General features: G+C 33.8%; 1 protein-coding gene across 1 annotated transcript in view; it reads right to left on the bottom strand.

The window, feature by feature from the left end:
* The window catches only part of LOC127705275 (uncharacterized), a 431608-nt gene that overhangs the window by 273027 nt on the left and 141483 nt on the right, over nt 1-17098 (bottom strand). Inside the window, exons 23-28 of the mRNA XM_052209598.1 lie at nt 13244-13312; nt 12678-12821; nt 7067-7285; nt 6099-6286; nt 3376-3493; nt 2201-2397 (exon numbers count right to left, since the gene is read on the bottom strand). Of these exons, the coding sequence (XP_052065558.1) occupies nt 2201-2397; nt 3376-3493; nt 6099-6286; nt 7067-7285; nt 12678-12821; nt 13244-13312 (935 nt within the window). The remainder of the gene's footprint in view (nt 1-2200; nt 2398-3375; nt 3494-6098; nt 6287-7066; nt 7286-12677; nt 12822-13243; nt 13313-17098) is intronic.

The following is a 17098-nucleotide window of genomic DNA, read 5'->3' as shown; positions in this document are numbered from 1 at the left end:
CAAAAATCACTGAAATTGTTTAACTTTATATTAGAAATATATCTATTCTTATTATAATTTGGGATATATTATATATATATATAATATATATCAAAAACGGATAAAAAAATTAAAGAAATAGATAATTTTTTTCTTCTGATTAGTGGTAAGGTATAAAGTAATACCTACTGCTTGGGGCAAACTCATTAAAAAGATCACACCTGGTCAGAGGGTATTAAATTCTAATTAACATTCATTAAAAATTGCAACATCCTGTAAAACTTAAATCACAAGGCCTTTTGAATTCACTAGATAAGTAATACATGAGTTTAAGAAAAAAAGGGCTTTCTTTTTACCTGTAAAACACACATGTACTGAGGTAATTAAACCTTATTAAAGTGCTTCTTGTATGCCATGTCTTTAATTTTGACAAAAGTTATTTAAATTTAATTGAAATAAATTTTTTCTGCAACTTTGGAACACATTTCCTTTTTTAAATGGTTATCAAGGATTGCTATGGAAGTTCTATTATCATGATTATATTAAATTCTTGGTTTTACAAAACAAAGGTGTGATTTTTAAAATTTATTAAGTTGCTTTATATACTATTTTAAATATATTTTAATAAAAAAAAATGTTCACTGCATTATTAACTTAACTCAACCGACACAATAAATCTATACAAGGCTTAAGTAAATGGTGAAAATTGTCCAGTAACCATAAAATATATCTGAAACATTAAAAAAAAAAATTGAATAACATTGAAAATATAAGTCACAATTCAGTTTTGAGATTATTTGATCAGCTTGTTTTATTTTTATTTTAAAGGTGATATATATATGCAAGTGTTGATAAATATGGTGTTGAATTTATATTATGTTTATTGTGAAATCTTGGTTTCAATGCCATATTGAATACATTTTAAATTTCAAATTGTTGTTCAAATTTCTAGCCAGAGGAAATAGCTGTTAAAACAGATCCTAAATTGATGAAATACAATAGATAGATACAAAAATTAGGTCTAGGTAGGTTAAGACTTAGTCGAGTATGGTTCAGACTAGGTCGAGTACGGTTCAGACTAAGTCGAGTATGGCTCAGACTAGGTCGAGCATGGTTCAGACTAGGTCGAGCATGGTTCAGACGAAAATAAAATGGTTAAGTACTGGTCGAGTAAAGGTCGAGTACAAGTTCAGACTGTTAAGTATGGTTCAGACTACAGTCGAGTATTATCAAGTAAATTGCAGACCAATTCAGACTGGTCGAGTAAAAATCAGTACAGTCGAGTACAAATATAGGCCATTTCAGACTTTTACTGGTTTGTAGTGTTTGTCAAATACGTGAGTAAATAGTAACCATATGCATAAAAACTACATGTGTATTTTGATTATATTCAAGATATAATGAAAATATTTCACCCAGTAAAAACCTTGTTATATAACAGCTTTTTAAAATTGTATATAAATTGTGTAGTGGTCGGCATCTTTCTCTAATTGTGTTTTCTTGTTTTTTTGAAATTTTGTACAGATAAATGAAGAATGAATACAATATAAATAGTTTTGTAATTAATAGAATGTGGTCCGAAATAACACCTTGATATTAATCGAATTAATTCTATAAATGTCCATGCCGTATGAAAAAAGCCCTCGGGTGGGGATATGCAATTTAATACGGGTATGAGTATGACATGCATGTATATTCCCGAAAAAAAATGACAAATACAAATTCGTTTATTATGTGTACATGGATGTATATTGTTTATCCAATACAACTGTATATAACTGGTTATATTTATAATCTCAGTCCACAAATTTCTGATGCCCAAGTGATGTTCACGCCATGGACTGCTTGTAATAAATGACGCATTATCATCACGACCGATTGATAATATAAGACAAATCTGCGTTCCGTGTGTATTTGGCATGACATTTGCGCCCATTTTAAAAACTTTTGATACTTCAATTGCACTAATTTGATTATTTCATTTGCGCCAATTGTGCAAAGGTAAATTACAAGTGAATGTTATTTTTATTTATAACTATAAAGCTCTTCCGTTAGCCAGTTGTACCTATATAATGAATTGTCAATTATAACATGTATAACTGTTGTCTTCTGCAAAAAGATTGCTGTTCTTTTTTATCTGACTCAGAACTGGATGGGAAAATCCAGTCTATTGGGCTCAGTACAGAGTATAAAGACAAATCAATATATATATAATACATACTTGAACCAACTTGAGTAGTTACTACTGCTGGACTACTGTAAGCACTGAGTGAAGATCCATCATGTAAAGCAACAGCACAGATATATTCTGTCTCTGTCTGTATTCCATCAACAGATGTAAATGTATAAGTGTAGGTTCCTGATGATACAACAGCATTAGCATTGACAGTCCCATCTGTGCAAAATACATAATACTGCCTGAAATCAAATACATGTGCTTTGAAATCGTATCTATGAATTTGCTCATTTCTTTAATAAAAGGCAGTAACTGTTATTGAGTGACAATTAATTGGCCCTTAAAAGAACGCTCAGAATAACTGCTATGAAATAAATTTCTATTACTGTAAATTCAGAAATTTTTGCTTGCATTTATTATTTTGATTTTTTTAAGATAGTACATTTACAAAATGTAAAGTTAATTTTATATTGTTATTTCAGGAAAATCTGCAAACAGATAAATCTATCTGATATCCAAATGCAACTTTTTATTATTGGGATGACATAGAAAACTTAAGGTATCTTGGGACGTCCACCAGTAGTTTTACTGTCACAAATTCCCTTTTACCTGTATCCGCTACGTGTCGCCAGGTAAATTAAATTTGCGACAGTAAAACTACTGATGGACGTCCACAAAGCTTCAAATACAATACAGTTATTTTTTCTTAATTATAATATTGAAGATAATAAACAAAAACTGCAAAATTTCCTTAAAAGTACCAATTTAGGGGCAACAACTCAACAACCAGTTTTCTGATGTGTCTAAAAATTTCAGGGCAGATTGATCTCGACTTGATAAACATTTTTATACTGTCAGATTTGCTGTAAATGTTTTAGTTTTAGAGCTATAATCCAAAAACTGCTTTTTACCCCCCCCCCCCCCCCATCTTCTATTTTCAGCCATGGCGGCCATCTTGGTTGATGGGCGGGGTTATCAGATACATTTTTTAAACAAGATACCCTAAGGATGATTTAGGTCAAGTTTGGTTTCATTTGGCCCAGTAGTTTCAGAGGAGAAGATTTTTGTAAAAGTTAACGGACGACGACCGACGACGGTAGCCAAGTGACAAGAAAAGCTCACTTGGCTCTATTGGGCCAGGTGATCTAAAAAGGATACCTAGTAACATTGTGAACAGTTTACTCTGATGGCCAGGGAAACATAATTTGTATTATCCATACCATGGTGTAGTAGAAGCATCAGGAATATAGGATGTTGATGACACACTATTATTGGGTCGTGTCCATGTGACATCTATACTGGTCCCAGACAGGGCCACAGCATTCACATGATAAGGAGCTAAAAGTAAAATACATCATTTTGTTTGTACTGTATTAGATTGTGTTTGTATGTGCAAGTTTTTATATCTATAAACTGTTATTTCACCTTTTGGCCCAAAAAAATCCCTTCAAAAGATATTAGTGTTTAGGGTTTCCTGAACCACCCTTATTTTCTATACAAATAACTAGAAACAAATATATAGCTGGTGCCAAAATAGACCTTTATATACCCACCAATTTGTTTAAGAAGCCTAAAGAGAAACCTTAAACATATAACAGGCTATTATTTCAACTTGGAATTATTTTTAATTATGGAATTTGTATAATTTCTTGTGCCCGGTATATATTTACATTTGATTTTTTGTTTACTGAAACCTACTTGTGACGTCACATTCTTTCATTGCCATGCCAAGACAATATCATCATTTCGCGGAATTTTCATTTTATGAAATTTTACCATGAATAATAAATTGAAATGGACTGATTTGTTTATTTTGCTGTAAAATAGAGATAAATATATTGTATCTGAATCTTGGCCTTCGTAAACTGGGGATTTTGATGCCGAAAAATTGAGAACAGCTGTTTTTGTGTATTACTGTGTTTGCGCTAAAGGTTGTGATCATACTAGTTGACGATAATAGGTTGTCATATTAGAATCTGTATTATGTTTTGAGCGGTGCATAACACTTTCCATACAATACCTTGACCTATAATGGTTTACTTTTATAAATTGTGGCTTGGATGGAGAGTTGTCTCATTGGCACTCATACCACAATTTCCTATATCAATGTATTTTGTATAGATAGTGTTGTGAGCTGCACAGTACATTCGATTGAAAATGTTCTATCTTCTTTGTAATAGAAAGTGTTGTGCGCAGCACAGAACATCAAAATACAGAATAAACATGGAATTTATTAAAAATTTCAAGCACAAGAAATTATACAAATTCCATAACTAAAAATAATTCCAAGTTGAAATAATAGTCTGTTATATATACTTTTTGTTTGGCCTTGTTACAATGCTCGCTTATTTTTATGCATTTCATAGAATCTCTATACGGTATACATTTGTTGAGCAAGCTCTGTTGCTAAAGAAATAAAAATAAATAAATCAAAAACAATATTCCTGACAGGTTTCATCAAGTCTCCTCATAAAAAATTAAATGGGCAGCTTTTTTGTTAGAGGCCAATAATATAGACAGACCATCAGAAGAAAGAACCATTTAAATTGAAATAGTATATAACATACCTTAAACTGAAATACAATGTTCTAAATATCCATAGAACATAGATATTGAATATCAATCTGATATGAATAGTTATCAGTGGTCTCTAGGTAGCATATGTTCATCATGATTCTGTGAAAAATGTAAGTTAGATTCCTGACTTGAAAATTGGTATTTGCTGTTTCTAATGCTAAACACACACTATAAAGAAGTAAGAGCAAGGACTTAGAGTGACTCAGAATATGTCCAGTATGTGGCCAAGTGCCTTCCTGCAGTCTTCCTTGTGAGCTAGCATGCACCATTTTAAATCTTGCTCAGCTTATATTGGTTTAGCAAAGAGCAGGTTTTATAAAAAAAAAAAAAGTTTGAATGGCACTTGCATTGCCATATTGTATCTGCACTAGGGTAATTACTAAAAAATTTAAAAATCAGAAATGTGTAGGAAAGATATGGCTAAAAATGCTTTATTCCCATATATTTCATTTTCTATGGAGCATATAAACTCCTATAAAATTACCTTGTCAGCACTCTTTTAAGACCTTGCTGTTATCAGCTTTTGATATACACTTCATGAAAATCAACAAAAAAAGTAGGTGTGAGTGTGCTTTCAATGCAATGTTCAATAAACATAATAGATAGGATAACTCTTTCCTGACATAAACCTATGACATAAACTTCAAAAAACAAGAAATGTAAGTGTGATAGTGCTGCCTATTTTTTATTGAATTCACATTTCTTAGGGACATAACTCCTGTAAAAATAATTGAAAAGCTGATTTTCTATTTTGTCCAATACATTGCTGGTAATTTAAACTTTGATATGAATTTTATAACAATCCTACAAGTAATGTGAATGCATTTTTTGTTTGCCTCAAAAGGTTTGACAATCAATGTATGGAACAATAAAGTTTAGTATCAAATGCAAACTTGTGAACTCAGACGTAAATTTGTGATTAAGACTATGATGAAACTTTACTACCTAAGGTGTTTTAGCTGGACAATGTCCCCCACAATGTCTTGTCCAGTCTTCTCTACAATTTGTGTTGTCTAGCCAGATTCATTATACTGTAAATTCATTGGATAACAATTTTTGTGGATTTCGTTGGTAAAGGTGACTGACGAATTTAAATGTTTAATGAAATACAAATTCTATATGCCTGTATGCAAAACTACAAAATCATTCATTTCTACAGCCATACAATTTTTCCTAAATCCATAAAAATTTGACCCACGAAAATATATGAATTTACAGCATATACTTTCATGCAACCAAAAAATAACAAGATGTCTTATCACTAGGCTTCAGCACGGACAAAACATTAATGATGGATAATGGATGTCAAAAATGCAAAATATCACCTGTTCTTTGATGGAGTTTTACTATTAACATATGTACATACAGCATAAAAATAATGCAGGATCAGCACTTAAGAAGTGTGGTAAGGATCCTGATGAGCTAGAATCTAATGATATCCCTGCTAAACCCACTGGACTACTGCACTCTCCATCTGTTATGATAGATTTAACAACTGTCATTGTTTCAAGAAGGTAACAGTCACAGCCAATGTCAGTGTTCCCTGTCAGTGTCCTACAAAAAAGTCATCATAAATCAGTGAATAAATAGTTGTAATAATAGAAGTACTGAACATCGGATTATGGTAAGTTCTTATGGTGTTTACAAATTAATTAATTTTGAGGATTGTTATGACCCATCAGGTTATCTGATTACATGTAACAACAAATTATGACACCTGTAGTGATCATTGATTAGCACAGGGTAGTAAATTTGTCATAAATATGTCGCCAGGTAAAATTATGGATAATATAGAAATTGATCAGAAAAACTTTAAAATCAGTAACCAATAATTTTTTCAGGTACATTTTGTGAAAATCAGGATTTTGACTTGTTTTACGATCCCGATATCGGGATTTGTGTTGCGGCATGAAAATCGGGATGATACCGCCAAAATTGGGATAGTTGACATGTCTGGAGTCTCTGGCATTCTTTAAATGTTCGGTTTAGATTTAGACTATGTCACATAGTAACGTTCACTTTGATGAAGTTATTGATGAACATCCTTGGTATACAGTATAATAATAAGTTTCTTTCTATATTACTGTAATAAGGGTAAAGTAAAAAAAACATGTGTCACAGGTGAATTATCACACAAATACATTCAACATCAGTAAGTTAGTGACAACTTATAACTGTGTCCAATATCCCAATGGAGAAATGAACTGGTAAAATAATGCTTTCCACATCCTTAATATAACTTTATTCACTGGCATAAAAAAAAAAATTGAGAACAATATCAAATTTAATTTTATACACTTTTTTTTAGGGTCGTCCTAACTAAATCCTTCTTACAAGGTTTTAAATTTCTTGTTTCCATCAAAATCTGTAAATGCAGCAATCTCAAATGATCTAATGAGATTATTACTTAGATCCAATGACTTTAGATTGGTCATGTTGGGTAACTTTGGGAAGAAGATTAGTTCATTATCTGCTAACTTTATGGTCTGTAAATCACCAAGCTGACTGAATGAAAGAGGCTCAATGTAGGTCAAGTTGTTGCTGCTCATGTCTCTGAATAAAATCAAATTAAGAAGTAAGTTAAATAAATGTTTTAATATTCAAAACAATATTGCTGTCTTAAATGCTAACTGTGTTAGAAAGTAATTGAAATTTTGCAATCAAATACATGTATAGGCAATACAAATTCTGCCCACTAATTTGATAAAATTGCATTGAAGTAATGGGAAAAATAATAAGGTCCCAGTGTACTACTTGTGAATTTTAAGAGAGGAACAGAAACAAATAATTAATATTGACTCAAACGAAGCAATACATCACAGAGATTTCTTGTTACATGCTAAAAATGAAATTAAGTGCCAATTAAGATGTGCTAACACATTGCTAGAGCCTGGGACATGAACAGCCTTAATGTGAAAATTGAATGAGGCTGACAACCAAAAAAGTTCCCTTAAAAACCCATTAAGATCTTGTTACGAGATGTACATTTATTAATGCAGGCAACTGTGGCCATATTATCACACAGAACAATAACTCTTTTATTTTCCCAACTACTAGACCAGCGTTTAGCAGCTAAAATAACTGAAAAAGCCTCAAGTTCATTGATATGGAAACTAGAACAACGAGGGAAATCTTGTTCCCAATTGACATAGAACCAGTCTAAATCATGGAAGCCGCCCCCTCCGCTTTTACAAGCATCTGTTATAACAGACGTAATTGGTATCTTATCTAAAATAAGGGATTTCCCATTGAAGGAAGCAATAAAATCCTGCCACCAAGTGTTATCTGCTAGAAGTTCACCCTGGACGCATATTTTGTGCCAGTCTTGCTTAAGACATGTAAAGCTATTAATGATCCTGCGAAGAAATACTCTTCCGCCATGAACCACTGCGGATGCCCAATTTAATTTGCCTGCTAAAGATTGGAGCTGCTTTTTTGATGCGCGCTGGCGCTGCTTAAACTCTGCTAAATCATTCTTCAAGGCAGAGAGTTTTACATCAGGGAGGCGCAATTCCATAAGCGTGGAATCTATTTCAATCCCCAAAAAGGTTATTTTTTGACAAGGGCCTACAACTTTGGACCAGCTGATCAAAAAACCTAGAGAACACAATAGGCGAACTAGTGTGTTTAGCGCTTCTAAACATCTTGCTTGTGTTGGTTCGCATATCAAGAAATCGTCTAAATATGCGACAATAGTAAAGCCTCTACGTGACATCATACGTTTGACAGCCTGAGACAATCTATGAAAAATATTAGGTGCTAATTTTGCACCAAAAGGTTATTTGCAATCATATAAAGTATGCTCAATGCCATTAGGAAAAACCCATTTAAATCCAGTAACTTGTTGACTTTGCTTACTAATTCGAACAGATCTATAGGCAGATTTTAAATCCACTTTTGCCAAAAAATAATTTGGAGCCACCAATTTAGCAGCATCATCAATAGTTTGAAATTTTTGTTTAGGAAACTCGTCCACGAGATCGTTAACGGAGGTACCTACTGGCCTACTACAATCATGAATAATGCGTACACCCCCATCAGGCTTTGGTATGATGCCTAAAGGGCTAATAATTTAGGGAGTAGACTGCGCAAATAAATAATTTCCATTTTCTATTTCAATTAAAATCTGGGCATGTGCCTTGTCATAAAGTGGATGTTTCGGGTTTGCTGATGGGTGATTCTTTAATTCTACGAATGAAGGGATTTCAAATATTGAAATAATGTCAAAACCATTTTCAATACCGTTTAGTAAAAAGGATTTATCAAAGTCATTTTCCAGTTCCAGCTGCCAAACTTTTAGGTTAAGATCACGTAGAGACTTTACCCTGAGTTTTCTGGAGGGCCACCAAATGAGTGTGATTGTGCCGAGTGATCCCGGTTACCACCTGGTACTGAACAGATGTGTTCAAATTTACAGAAGGTTGACTGACAACCCCTTCTCCCATTAAACCGTCTGCATATCTCCTTTCCTGCATGAGAATGGGATGCATACCCTGCAGGTTTTGAGGTGCCTTTCCCCCAAGACTTTGAATTATTAGACATATTTACATTGTTAGGTTGCTGGAATCTAGGGCGTAAGAACACTGTTTGAAGATGGGGAACATCAGTGCACCAGGAAAATTTATGTTGGTGTTGTAAACACCTGTACTCTCTGTCATAAAAGAAGACAGAGACCATGTCATAACAAGTAATTAATTGGTATATGCGCTTTGAATACGACATATAATCTAGATAATTTTGAGGGGTAAGAGCCCCAGTTTCCAGCAACTTGTACATAATAGAAATATTGGACTTTGACCACTGACAAAGTGTTATTGACTCCAATTTGGGTTTTATAGGACCTGACTTGAACACCAATTGCCCCCCGTTAGCCTGAGAAATTAAACTTTCATTGTTATCAGATTGAAAAACATCGGAACAAACAAAGTCAATAATATCTAAATGTTTAGAGTCCACTATTGGCACCGATTTTAGGCATAACTGCGGGTCCTGCCACGAAAAAATGTCACCAACTCCAGGAACTGTACCTTTCTGTGTGTTGTTCTGGGAAGTTTCTGGTAATCCTGTCGCACTCAGTTGATTGGTCGTTAGTTGATCCATCAATGCCCGGATATAAGGGTCCTCTCCGTCTCGTTGATGGGGGATGCATTTCTAATCCACTTGCGGTTATTGAACTTCCGGCTCTGATTTCGGATTGAGGCTCCGCGTCATTTGCCGCCATGTTTGTCGCTCCGTTAACTTGCGTTTCCTTCACAAATGTCTTCTCCACCGCACGCATTCACATCTTTTCTTGTCCTAGCGGAATATGGAAAGTTTTGATGTCCTCTAATGTCAACAAGGACAACGATTCAATGCTGTTGAATCCATTCTTCAGCAATTCGTCAACGGTACTTTCGTCTAGTTTTTTGGAGGTTGCCCACGCTTGCACCTTTTCGATATCTTCCATTGCTAATTGCTAATGACAAACGAAATTTGATCAATTGAATAGTCTGAATCGTGAATGTCAGCACAAGTTTACAGTGATAATCAATTCTAATCTGTGCGTGTACTTTTGCATGGTACACAAACGGGCACAACGGCAGAAAAATTACAAAAAATACACCCACTGCAACATGCGGCACAATCCAATTTTAATGACCACAAAGCCCGATTGACATCGTTCTCGGTTTCAGACAAGGAAGAGTTCAAAGTAGAAATTTCTTCGTCTGACAGTTGGAACCACTCGGGAAACCCCAGTATAGCTTTAAATTGTTCAAAAACTGATGCCATAATAAGCAAGAAACGTGACTTACATATGTATGTTTATAAAGCACTCAATAAATAATCCAAGCGTTTATATAATAAAAAATTAGTTTCTGCATGAAACTTTGCTGCGTTCAACCACGCTAAATTTTCTAATTGAAGTGAGCGCACTACAATCACAAACCAATCAGCTAATTAGTCATGTGACTGGTCATCACTGGAAGCCCCCTTCCCATTGGTAATGCCAGTCTCTTGACCAAATAAGGACTGTCGTCCGAGGGCAGACGAGCACAGCGGCTATCCAACACCAGTCTGGCATGTAAAGATAATTATTGATCAATACTCCCCTATGATGCAACGGCAGAGTTAATTTTATTTTGATTAATAATATATTTAAAATAAATACCCCGTATACATATATTTTCTGTTGAGTTTTATTGTTTCATTCTTTTGAAAATGGCAAACAACAGATATTTTAAACTTGAGACTCTAAAGAGCCTGTGTCGCTCACTTTAGTCTATGTGCATTTTCAATAAAGAACACTCTACAACAATGAAGAGGTCTCAGAACAGAATTCATGACAAAAATATCTGTTTTGTTGATCTTGTATTGATGATCATTTAGTCTGCTTTGTGTCCTTTTTTCTTCAAAACACAAAAGAGATTAACAAAAAATTCCTACTTTAATGGCAATCACTCCTACAAAGAGTGACAGTCTTCTAATTATATCGGCAAAATTAGACTTGTAATTAGAACTTGCTTTGGTGATCATTTTTGTGATTAAGTGTCTATTTATCTATTATAATTCTTAACATACAAGGCAAAATGCCAAAAAAATGTTAAAAATCGTCATCAAAGGGCAATAGTTCAAATTAGGAGTTATTGACTGATTTACTCCATTTGTCTTAATTATTATGATCTTGTCTTCCTGATAATTTTTGCTGATCTAAGTTTCTAGATAACATAATCTTTAAGATAAGGCAAGAATGTAAAAAATTGGTAAAAATCCTCATCAAAGGGCTATAACTCTAATAAGAAGTCAACTGACAATTTCCACCATGCCAGATTCGTTTTTAGAACTTGTCATGCTGATCATTTTTGCAAATATAAAGTTTCTCTCTATCTTTTATAGTTTTCAGCATGATAGGCAAAAATGAACAAAAATGGTAATTTTTGTCATTAAAGGGAAATAACTCCTATATGAAGTTGCTGATAGGTTTGATGTATATAGACCAATGGAAGAGTTCATCATTCTGAACATTTTTGCACCGTCAAATTTTCTCTATTTATAATGATTTTCAAAATAATAGACAAAACTTGTATTTTATCCCTATTCTCTATTTTGAGCCATGTCAGCCATTTCAGTTGGCAGGTGGGGTCATCTGACACATTCATTAAACTAGATACCCTAATGATGACTGTGGCTAAATTTGGGTCATGCAGTAGTTTCAGAGAAGATATTTGTAAAAGTTTACGACGACAGACGACAGTTGTGAAAAAGGAATGATGAGAAAAACTCACTTGGCCTTTTATGTCAGGTGAGATAAAAAGGGGACTGATGAATAATTTCAAGTCACAGAAATAAAATCATGATGTCATATTCTACTTAAAAATCAAATTCCATAGAAATCCAAGAAGTTTATAAAAATATACATATTTTGCAAGGCAGAAGAATACATATTACATCAGGAATTAAATCAGAATATCATTTTCAATGTAAATATGAAATTTCATTAAATCTTTGAAATTTTATTAAGTATATATATGGAAGTCAACAGATAACTTTTGAAAGAGGTAATTAACTTTGAAAAGCATAGAATACCGTTATCAGTTTTCGTTGAAATAAAAGTACAAAAAGAAATTCCTCCAAATCTTGATTTTCTAACAAATTTTTGTTTATTTCAATTTTCACAATGAAAATATTACGCAAATTTACAATTGAAGTTTAACAACTGTAAAATGTGGTGTTCTAGTACTACTTAAAACTTTTAGAGAAGAACAAAAAGTATTTCTTCATTCATTATGACATCAGCGATATGTCTGGGTCAAGGTTAATAAGGCAAGATCAATGTATTTGATGTCACAAAGCTGTGATATGCTATTTTATGAGAAGCTGAGCAGAGTGATACAGACAGTGGGAACACCAATAAGAATGTTTAAATAAAACTACTAATAAATTTACCAGGTTTTGAATGTATACTTACAAATATGTGAGATCAGACAAGGCATCCAAAGTTCCTTGTTCAATCTTCTTTAATCCATTACCAGACATATCTAGTATTTGAAGTGTACCATGGTTGAGGAAAGTATTACTGGATATTTCTGTCACTTTATTGTTCTCCATATATCTTTAATGTAAAGTTCTGTTACAACAAGTTTGATTGAGACAGTAATTCTAAGTTGATAGAAAATAATAATTTCAAAGGAAATTAAAAAGAGAGTGAAATGAAGAAGGTTAGAGTGACCCCCATGTTTCTAAACTGTGATGTATATTGTTGTTAATCACAGGTATATGACAAATTAACTTAAGAACAAAAGTTATCTTTAGGAAAAAATGCATAAAATTAAAATAATACTGCCCTCTGTGTAAGAGAGTTTTTGATGTGCCTCTCCAAAGTTAGGAGCCTATAAATTTGTGGTTGTTGTGTTGTTGCTTTCTGCCGTATTTATTTTATGTTTATTGTCTTTAGCATGATAAAATGTGAAACAATTCAAAAGAGAAAATATCATGTCTCAGCATTTTAGTTCCCTGCTGATAATTAATACTTACATAGAGAGAAGCCCTTTGTTGCCCAATGCCGCTGAAGGATATTGGTCAATGTTGTTGTCACTTAAATATCTGAAATAAATCACTTTAATACACTAAATTATCAAAAATATGATGTAAGGTTTCTTTGATAATATTTAATGAAAACTGTCTTAATGGATCCGTTTGGAAACTGAATGTTCAAGTTATTCAAATAAGACAGGTGCATGTGTACAGATTAATTAATGTCATGAGGAATATTTAACATATCTGCTAGTCATGGATTAGAAGTTCCTTTATAATACCACTGCCAAAAAAAAAAGCATTGTTTCTAGGAATGTTTCAAGAAAAAATTCAGTTAAATGATGACAATAATTGAAATTTCTGTTTTCCAAACTACACAATTCAGTTTAATTGTACAGTTGACCTGAACATTTTTCGGTTTAGACAGAAGTTTAGTTTATACAGGTTTAAAATTGAAATTGGTAAAACAAGTCTGGTACTGTGAGAAGGGTTCTGGTTTATTATTGGTTCAGTTGAAACATGTTTCATTATACCACAACTCCACATTATATCATAAACAGAAACTTGATCACATAAAAGGAAATCACACTACTGTGAAATCCCATGGTAAATTCGCTAATGCCAAATTGCAATGCGTCTGCTTCATGCAGTTGTATTATCTAGAAATTAAAAAAAAAGGATGATAATTAATTAATTATCTCTGCCGATTGGATAATTTGAAATAAGGGCCTTGTTCTGATTGGTTCCCTTCCCACATCTCACAAAGCAATTAGAGAGCGAGATGTCAAGAGTGGCCAGTAGGGAATTCCTTATATCATTGGTTGTTATTAATAGATATAAGCTGAACTAAAATACCCAATCGGCAATAAAGGACAGGTAATGCATGTGCGATGATACATGTCAACATGCTGTGTATTAATAATCCATTTTTCTTGTTAATAAAAATATAACATTAATCCACATCACTTTGAAACGGCCCCACCCATTTCCCTCCCCCCTGTGTATGTGTATAGTGTGTATGTGTATATATACTGTTGGAATCTAGACCAGTCTCAGATCAGATGCATGTTAATGTCTAACTCTGATCGGAATCCAGTCAGGAAACCTGTGAATCCAGATGGTTACTAGTGTAAAACAAAGACATGTTTGGGAAAAGAACCACAGTTTAATGCTTAAATTTCATATTAATAAAACACAAACAACAGTACAGTTTGAAAACAATACACAAATTAATTAATTAATAATCTGTGGTATTCCAAACTTCCCAAACATGTGTGGTGTAACCAGTAGAAGGTAGGTTAAATGGTTTATTATTTCCCCAGGGCAACTGCAAATTTGTTCATGACTTCCTGTCTGTGTGCAAAAGAAGGATCCAAGTATGATTTGTATGCATCAGATTTCCAATCACCCTGTGATTGTATGAGATCAGCTGGAACCCCACATTCTAAGGCAAAGGAGGCCCCTCCTCTGCGAAAACTATGTCCCGAATATTTGCTGCTGTCATAACCCAACCTAGATAAGTTCTGTTTTAGCATCTTTACAAAGGCTGTATATGTAAGAGGGGTAACCTTGCCTCGTACTAAATACAGGAAGACAGTTGAGGGGGCTGACACTGCTGGCACCTGTTTAAAATTTAAAAGAAGCGCCTTAGAGGGACATAAATGAGAATTCTTCACTCTAGGAAGGGGAATTTCTAATATACGCTCTGAAAATTGAATTGTTTTGGTTTTGCGTACTTTTAAATAGACGCCATCTGAGTGAAAATGGATTTACTCACGAGTAAAATGTCGCAAAGGAGCAAAAGCTGAAATTGAAGGGGCAAACAAATTTGACTTCCTTAAAAAGAAGAAAAAAGCCACTAAGCAGGCTGCCCAAAAACACAAGTCCTTACTACTGCTGACTGACAGTAAAGTAAATATCTCATTCAAAATTTTTGGTGTAATAGGCAATTTTCTTTGTATGGCAGCACCTAACACACGTTTAGCACCCTTGAGTACTGACTCCATAAAAAAGGAATCTATCGGAGATGCAACTCCTGATTCTAAATGTAGCAACCGCACAATTGACAAATAATTTGTTATGGAATTAAATTGTAACCTTGAAGATAAATAGGCTACATATCTGGCTATATTCATAGGACTTAATGGAACAAGGGTAATATTTAATCTTCTACAAAATTCTGCGTATGACTTGAAATAGTTTAAATATGTCTTTTTGGTAGATTCAGCATAAGTATGACATCTAAAGTTAGCAACAATACTATCCAGTGATCTCACCTCCCTCGATACCAGTGAGCCTAAATAAAAGAAAACGAAGGGCATTACTAGACATGTGCCTAACAAGATCCTGTAAATACAGTGGCGGTCGAACATAATCACGCAAAAATTGTTCACAGAAAGGTAGATCATGCATCTGTGAAATACAGTCTGCTAGTATATTCGTTTTGCCTGGAACATGCTTAGCTATCAAGTGAAAATTATACGTTGCTGATAACCAAAAGAGCTCACGCAAAAAGGACATGATGTACCTTTATTAATGCAACTTACAGTTACCGCATTATCGCAATAAACTATAATACGCTGACCACGCCAATATGGGGCCCATCGCTTTACTGTTAACGCCACTGAGAAAGCCTCTAATTCATTTATGTGAAGTTTCAAAGCAAAGGGGTGATCTTCTGCCCAATTTACATAAAACCAATCATTTTGATAGACACCTGATTTACGAGCATCAGTAGCTACAGAGGTGATAGGAACCTTTGCAAGTAAAATTGACTTCCCATTAAAAGTTGAAATAAAGTTATGCCACCACTTTATATCTTGCAATATTTCGCCTGTCAGACGCAATTTATGCCAATCTTGCTTTAATCGCATGATGCCGTTTATAATTCTACAGAGAAAAACTCTCCCGCCTCCAACCACAGCAGACGCCCAATTAAGCTTTCCCGCTAAAGATTGCAATTGCTTTTTTTGAAGCACGCTTACGCAATAAAAATTCAGCTAATTCTGATTTCAATTCATGCAATTTTGCAATAGGAAGTCTAGTTTCTCAAGTAGTAGAATCTATTTCAACACCTAAAAATACAATCTGTTGGCAGGGGTCTGTTACTTTAGACCAGCTGATACAAAAACCTAACTTCTTGAGCAGCGCAATTAAAATTGTTAACGCCTGAGCGCAGCGCTTCTTTGTCTTCTCGCAAATAAAAAAATCATCTAAATAATATGCCACAATGGTGAAGCCTCTACATGTCATCATTCTGCGAATTGCCTGAGATAATCTATGAAAAATACCAGGTGCTAATTTTGATCCAAACGGAAGTTTTTTATCTATGAAAGTGTAATCATGACCATCAGGAAAAGTCCATGTAAGCCCAGTGACCTCTCTACTTTGTTCACTTATTTTGACAGATCTGTAAGGGGCCTTTAGGTCCACTTTTGACATAAAAAATTTTTTTGAAACTAACTTGCATGCATCATCTACTGTTTGAAATTTTTGTTTATCAAATTCTCCTGCAAAATCATTTACTGCAAAACCTATTGGTCTGCTACAATCATGAATAATTCGAAGATTTAGGGATAACCCCAAGCTGACTGATAATTTTGGGGGGGGAATTGACAAAAATATAGTTTCCGTTATCAATTTCTGTTAAAATTTGTTTATGTGCCTCTTTGTAAAAAGGGCTACTAGGCTTTGCAGAAGGATGATTTTTGGAGCGTACATTCTCTGGTAGGGGGACATTAGTGACAATGTCAAATCCATGTTCTATGCCAAATAACAAAAATTCTTTGTCAAAATCATCACTTAACTCATTAGTCCATGAAATTAGATCAAGAGCACGCGTAGGCTTCACCATTG

This window comes from Mytilus californianus, unplaced genomic scaffold (assembly GCF_021869535.1).
Source record: "Mytilus californianus isolate M0D057914Y unplaced genomic scaffold, xbMytCali1.0.p SCAF_6, whole genome shotgun sequence".
In the NCBI taxonomy this organism is placed as follows: Eukaryota; Metazoa; Mollusca; class Bivalvia; order Mytilida; family Mytilidae; genus Mytilus; species Mytilus californianus.
This window is presented reverse-complemented; position numbering and strand designations above follow the sequence as displayed.